Source organism: Penaeus vannamei, chromosome 33 (assembly GCF_042767895.1).
Source record: "Penaeus vannamei isolate JL-2024 chromosome 33, ASM4276789v1, whole genome shotgun sequence".
Classification (NCBI taxonomy): Eukaryota; Metazoa; Arthropoda; class Malacostraca; order Decapoda; family Penaeidae; genus Penaeus; species Penaeus vannamei.
In genome coordinates, this window is record NC_091581.1 from 23,740,032 (window position 1) to 23,747,531 (window position 7,500).

The following is a 7,500-nucleotide window of genomic DNA, read 5'->3' on the forward strand; positions in this document are numbered from 1 at the left end:
ATTTCAAAAGCTACAGGCGACTGCTTCTGGCTGGCACCGACGAGGAGCAGGAAGGTGCTTGGATTAACATGAACACTCGCAAGCCGTTAAATTTTACGCCATGGTCTGACGGGGAACCTAACAATGGAAAAAACGATAATTGCGTCGTTTTACGAAATGACATGCCTCGGTGGGGCGATCTTAGCTGTGAGTACAGCAACTGTTTTTCTTGCGGAATGACAGGTAAGGACTATTTCTCTGTTCGGGGATTGTGTAAACCTTTTGATCACCAAATCCGCTTCATAATGGATGGGTATGTGAACACTCGGCCTTACTTTAGGGGTTACTACGGCATGGCCATCTTTAATGTTGGCGAAGGAACGTGGGTTTTCAAGGACACAATGGCCAATTTAACACTGGCCACCATGACCATGGAGCAGCCAGAAGAGTATCCGCTCGGACGAACCGTGTGGGACGTTCTGGAGCCTTTCTGTGACTTCGCTGTGGGAGACAAGTTAAGTCTGGGTTTGTCATCGTGCACCATCGAAGAGTTCATGTGTTCTGACGGCTCGTGCGTCCCCAGGAACGTCCGTTGTAACCTGAGGGAGGACTGCGTCGACGGAAGCGACGAGAACGACTGTGGAATCGTCCTGTTCAGCGGCAGGTACGCCAGTCACCGGCCTCCCCCCGGGAGGACCTACCGGGAGGTGTTGTACATCCTGCCTCACGTCCACCTCGTCAGGTTCTCCAAGATCGACGACATCAACCTCGCCTTCTACATGGAGTTCGAAGTCCACCTGACTTGGACTGACCGGAACCTGAAGTTTAAGAACATTAAGGAGGAGGAAGACAAAAACAAGTTGTCGACGGAAGAGGTTGCTTCCATTTGGACGCCAGAGATCGAGTTTCTAAACGTGAACGACGGCCTCTTGAAGAAGCTGAAGTCGAACGTGTACGCAAGTCAGACCGGGGACCCTGTATCCCCGGACTTCAATGATATCATGATGGGTAAGGTCTGGCATCGCAACTTTTGAGCGAAATATGACAGGCTGGACATTTTTATAAGCTGAGGAGAATGGCTGGCCTTGTTTTACTACTCTTTGTATATTTTGTTCATCTCTACATACTAAATATAAGTTATAAAGCTTCATCTAAACCATAAGATATTGCGAACGTTAGGATAATGTTATCAAAGGGTCTCATATGCTCATCGTCTCCCTCTTCCTCCTTCACAGAAACCATCTTTGAGCCTGTCAACGCTTCGCTCGTGACCAAGACCTTCTACTCAGCCAGTTTCTCCTGCAACTTCTATCTCTTCAAATACCCTTTCGACACTCAGGTGTGCTCGTTACTCATCAAACTCGATTCAGCTGACACCACCGTCGTTACCTTCACTGTGAGTTGCAGAAACGTTAGCTTGACAATGGTGATGGTTCGCTAATGGAGTTCTTGAGGGGTGGTAATGGTGGTGATGGGTATTCTGTAAATGGTGGCTATGTTATTGATAAAAGTAATGATGAAGATGGTGTTGCTGGATTTCATGGGGATAACGGATAACATCTTTCCAGAACGATTCAGTCGTCTACTCAGGTCTGTTGACGCTTCCGAAATACGATGTGAAGGACATCGTGTCGGAGCTTAGTGAAAGGACAGGATACGCCGTGATGGAGGTGTGGTCAGAGAGAAAGAGAGAGAGAGAGAGAGAGAGAGAGAGAGAGAGAGAGAGAGAGAGAGAGAGAGAGAGAGAGAGAGAGAGAGAGAGAGAGAGAGAGAGAGAGAGAGAGAGAGAGAGAGAGATGAAAATGTTAAGAAATCGTTTTCCTAAATCTACCTATATACGCACATATGTCATGGATGGATGGATGGATGTTTTAAAAGGTTCCCCCAAAATACGATACTTCAAATAGTTTTTTTTTGGAGATTAAATTTCAAATTAAGATTGGAGAGTAATTAAGTTAACAAAAAAGGGAAATAGCCACTGAACTTCCCATCTATCGTTTTCAACATTTAACCCAAAGGAGTCTCTCTTGATTTCCAAAATGTCGCTGCGTTTTGGTCAAATAACCTGTATCACGATTTAATTAATGCGACAGGTAAAATTCGCTTTGGAGAGGCGCTGGAGTCTGCTTGTGTTGACGATCTTCATCCCCACGATCCTCCTGCTGGGCATCGGCTACGTCACCCTCTTCATCCAGCTGGCTGCCATCCAGGTGAGATGTGGTGGCAGCGAGGCTACGTTGCTCAGGCGAAAAAGCTGTGACTGCTTTCGTAATACTTTTATATTCGTGCGTGACCGACTTGGTTTATCGATATCTGTCGTTTAGATTCGTGTTATGGCCGGTGATAAGTTGGTAAGTATTTCCTAGGCGTAGCTGGAAGTTTTCTCATAAGGTGGTCAATCGTATCTTGAATTCTAAAAGGGAAGGTGTCTTATATTCTAAATATATCTCTAATTATATCTCCCCTCTCTCTCTCTCTTTCTCTCTCTCTCTCTCTCTCTCTCTCTCTCTCTCTCTCTCTCTCTCTCTCTCTCTCTCTCTCTCTCTCACAATACACACACACACACACACACACGCACGCACGCACACACGCACGCACACACACACGCACGCACACACACACGTACGCACACACACACACACATACACACACACACACACGCGCACGCACGCACGCACGCACGCACGCACGCACACACACACACACACACACACACACACACACACACACACACACACACACACATATATATATATATATATATATATATATATATATATATATATATATATATATATATATATATATCGTCTATTCTAAAACGGAAGATCTCCTTTACACGCTCTCCTCTGCCACAGGTCCGCTCCATCATGACTCTGACCACACTCCTTGTCTTGTACACGCTCTTCAACCAAGTCTCCAGCGACCTTCCCGACACCGCTTACATCAAGATGATCGACATGTGGTTCTTCTTCTGCATCTTCCTCATCTTTAGCGTCATCGTCCTGCACGTCATAGTGGAATACCTCCCGCCTGGCGATGAAGATAACTTCCTTGGCAAGAACATCAGTCGCGTGTCTCCTCTTGGCCCCAACCCTGTCCAAGTCTGGTATGGTTTGTGGGTGTTTGTATTTCTTAGATAAGGTGTTTCAGATAATGACTTAGCTTTATGTTGTACAAAGATATTAGTGTTTTAGTCTGTCTCTGTGCAATTTGAGGGATGTAGTATAAGGCTAGGAACTACACGGGTAGAGCTCCATCAGAAAACTACGTATTTATTATTCTTATTATTTTTTTGCGCTCCTAACCCGTGCATTTTTTCGTGCAATATTAAGAATTCGATATATTGTTCATAAAAAAAGTGTTGTCTCTGTAGATTTTAGCATTTTCTGCAGTACTATTTAACATCATATATTTACACATTCATTATCACTGTTCATACCATCAGTTTACTGAATTCTGCTATAAATATGCTCCGTGTTAATAGATGTGGAAAAAAAACATCCAACCAATTCTAGCGTAACCACAACCTAACAAAAGGAGTAAACCAAATACAAAAACAACGAATCCAAATCCAAAATATCGCACGAATCTCATAATTCTTGCTAAAATCAGACACGCAGTGCTAACTCACCCTTTGCCGTCCTCAGGTTCACTGGCATGTGGCTGATGAAGGCCACCCGAGTCTTCATCTACCCTTCGATCCTTCTCATCTTCAATTTGGTCTTCTGGGTGTCCATTTTCAATCTGGAGTGAGCCTTTCCCTGGCAGATAAAAATAATGATATTTTCAATATCAAAGTGACCAGATTTATCTCTTGATATAAGACCAGTGTTTTGGAATTTTCGAACATAACGCATCAAACACTAATATTCTGTTTTATGTGATTGTTTTATGGGACTTTCGGGAAATGTTTCTCAGATAAAGACTGACAAAATCTATGATCAAGTTATTTATAACTATATTTTTTTCGCAAAGAAATCAAAACCTTGAAATTCCAACTGATAAGAGCTTGAGGTCGTTTATATTAGAAAAAACGCCGTTTTTTCTACAAAGATATATCTGAGACCTATTTATCATATGGTTCTCGTTTAGGTTTCTTTCGTTTATTGGCCACCTGGCATCAGCGTAATCAGAGTGGGTTATTGTAATAAGGAATTATTTATTAGTGACCATATATTAGTGTATAGCAGGGGTGGCCAACCTTTTGTGAGATATCTACTTTATTCTACTGTTAACCTGATGCGATCTACCAGCCTAAGATTCAAACATATTCCATAAATGTCCATCATTATAAATATAAATATAACATTCCCAGAAAAAAAGAAATATAATAATCCAAGTATCAAGGATACTTGGATATGCTATTGCAGCTGTTTGCATAACAATTTCCGAAGGACGAATTTATAATTGGTACAGTGGTGTGATCGACTTACAACAGGCCTCGATCAACCAGCGCCCCTGGTCTATAATTTATGTAGTTTTCTTTGGTAAGCCTTTGTTAGTGGCTGTATGTAATGTCGATATTTACATAACATCAAACGGAAGATAAATCAACTTCAAGACCCTGGTCATTTATGCCATCGAGTCGCACGTTGGCCACTAGCGCCAATAATTTATCTACGGAAAATAATGCGAGAAGTATTTCGTATATACTCAACCTGAGATTTATGTGCATTACTTGTTACCTGTTGCATAAAAACCTGACTACTTAGTATCTTAGTATCAGGGTGAGTGCACAGAGAAAGCAGGTGACCGGCGCGCTGGTTACCATCGCGGGTCGGCGCCGGAAACCAGCGCGATAAGGTGTTCACAGCGGACGCGGGTAACCAGTCCCGACTCACTGTAGTGTGAGAGCCACTTGAAGGAACTAAATGCTGGAAAGTAGAATGCTAATTAAAATAAAAGTATCACGTTTATGAATATCCCCAGGGAAATAATAGAAACTATTTATGAAATGACTTTCGTGAATGCTTAATTCATTCCAGAATTTTCCTAATTTCAGCTCACAGCTTATCCGCCCCATTCCTGTTGGTGTGGCTCTTCTTCCAATTATTCCACACTGGCCGTCTCTCATAATCCTTGGCTATCAGGGGCTCAACATCCTTCCTGCTCTCCATTCAGTAACGCGGGTTGAGCAGGCAAGAATGATCCGAGCAAGCAGGAAAGCGGGTTGAAGCGGGCTGCCGGCGCCGACACGCTCGAACCTGCTTCCTCTGTGCACGCTTACACTTGTTTATATGGCTGAATTCTTGGCGCGGGTCGGCGCTGGTAGCCGGCGCGGGCAAACCTGCTTTCTCTGTGCACGCGCTCTAAGTATCTTAGTATGACTTTAAAGAACCTAACTTGACTTGAGGTAGGCTGACGCAACGTCACATGTTAATGATAATCATTTTTCATACGATATGAAGCGAAGAAGCAATGGAATCGAACAATATGGGAGATAGAGGAAGGGGCGTTACTTCAGCAACGACGTCGCATGTGGTGACTGAGAGTATAAAGAATGCCCATCTTAAGAATTAAGCAAGCATTATCTTATTAAGTCTAAACTTGTTTGTTAGGTTGCTGAACAGGCGTTTTAGTGCTATATCAAGCTGTTGAGAACGAACTGCTTCCCGCCATTGTTTCTACAACTGAACTTCTTCATAAAGACCACATATGATTATGTAACAAACAAAAGAACCTGTTCTGTTGAAGAGTATAATGCATTTTTCGAAATTCAATATCGGTACAATAAAGACAAACACAAAAGGAAATGTGTACACACACACACACACACACACACACACACACACACACACACACATATATATATATATATATATATATATATATATATGCATGTATATTGCTCCATCGCCATCTCGCTGTTGCAACCAGCTTGTCTCCACACAGCACACACCGCGACGTAACGCTGGGCTAGATACTCAGGAGAACGCAAACACGGCAAAAATTCAATGTTTACTAGGATAGCACATTAAGGCGATATAGGCATGGGACAATAATATGGTTAGATGAGGCAAACAGTTCCCATGAATCACTTTCAGCCGGTGAACTCGTCTTCCAGCCTACACCCATACGCCAGGCTGGAACAACATGCGGTGCCCGACTGCCGTCTGCTCTCCTCGGCCATACCTTGTACCCAGACACAGAACACGTTTATGCAAGTCGCCACATGCCTCCGCCGACCACAACCTGCACGTCTTGAGGACCATTTCGCAGCAATATACAATTTTGCTAATACACTGTGAATAGGTATTGGATATATATCATGGTATATTTAAAATCGTTTAGTGACTAGAGACCGCTCTTTATGGTGAATCATTGTCTTTCATGCAAAGATTACCTTGTTGTTACCTACTTTGGAGACAAAGGTTAGCGCAAGGCCACGCGAAATTATATGAATCCAGCCTTATTTTTAGAAACCAACACATGATTGTATTTATACGCACAAAGATATCCGAGAACAGGTAATTTTGAATAATTGTCATATTACAGTAGGCCTACTTAGGGTACTTTTGTTTTTTAAATTTATTCGAGGCTTAATCATTTTCTACATCTCTTTAGCTTATTTATCGATATTTATGTAATACATTGATGTATGTATGTCTATGTTTATATGTATCTACCTATGTTTATATGCACATAAAAAATGTTAGTAAACTACTGTATTATTATTTTACAAAAAAAAAAAAAAGGATTTTATAATCTATATTGCTTTTTCAATTTCGGAAAATGGATTACCTTCGCAGATATCAGAAATCTCTTTAATATTATTAAATACTACTATTACCATTCCTTTTTCTAACAGTTTTTCTAGAAAGAGAGAAAAAATATTGGTCTATCATCAGTCTTCTAAGCATTATGTGCAGTAGCAGTAGCAATACAAATGTTAACATAATTAGAGGACTAATTAACTAATTAACTACAGCTGATATGTTTTCATGCACATTCTTCTGGAAATATATAATATCAATGATATACTACTGCTAATAAGGATGGCGAATATAATAATAGTAGTGTGTTGATGGAGATGTTAACAAGGAATATAGTGCTGGCAACGACGAAAGAGATGATAATAAGATGATTATACTACTATACCTCGACAACTACTACTACTACTACTGCTGTTTCTGCTGCTGCTGCTACTGGTACTACTTGTTGCTGATGATATTTTTCCTGTTACTACTTCTGCTACTCCCACCACCACTAGTATTACTTCTACAACTACACACACACCTACACACACACACGCACACGCACACACACACACGCACTCGTACACACACACACACACACACACATATATATATAATCCATAGTTTCCCTTCCTTTATCGTGGTTGTTTACGTCAACGGTGGAGATTGATATGTTGCATATCACGTGTTATTGCCAGTGGTTGCTGAGGTGACTGTGCAACCCTACACAGTTATTTCGTCTATATTAGCATCTGAATGCATGACCACGACTAATACTGTGTTAATACTATGACTTGAGGACATGGATTTCTGATGTTTTCAC

At 41.6% G+C, this 7,500-nt stretch overlaps 1 protein-coding gene across 1 annotated transcript in view; it reads left to right on the plus strand.

Moving 5' to 3' along the window:
* LOC138867971 (uncharacterized) overlaps nucleotides 1-6,187 on the plus strand; it is a 6,951-nt gene extending 764 nt beyond the window's left edge. The window contains exons 1-8 of the mRNA XM_070145272.1: nucleotides 1-987; nucleotides 1,143-1,375; nucleotides 1,548-1,649; nucleotides 2,073-2,189; nucleotides 2,838-3,088; nucleotides 3,630-3,731; nucleotides 4,985-5,120; nucleotides 5,948-6,187. The exon at nucleotides 1-987 is cut by the window's left edge and continues 764 nt beyond it. Coding sequence (XP_070001373.1) covers nucleotides 1-987; nucleotides 1,143-1,375; nucleotides 1,548-1,649; nucleotides 2,073-2,189; nucleotides 2,838-3,088; nucleotides 3,630-3,731; nucleotides 4,985-5,120; nucleotides 5,948-6,187 — 2,168 coding nt within the window. The remainder of the gene's footprint in view (nucleotides 988-1,142; nucleotides 1,376-1,547; nucleotides 1,650-2,072; nucleotides 2,190-2,837; nucleotides 3,089-3,629; nucleotides 3,732-4,984; nucleotides 5,121-5,947) is intronic.
* The last annotated feature ends 1,313 nt before the right edge of the window (nucleotides 6,188-7,500 follow it).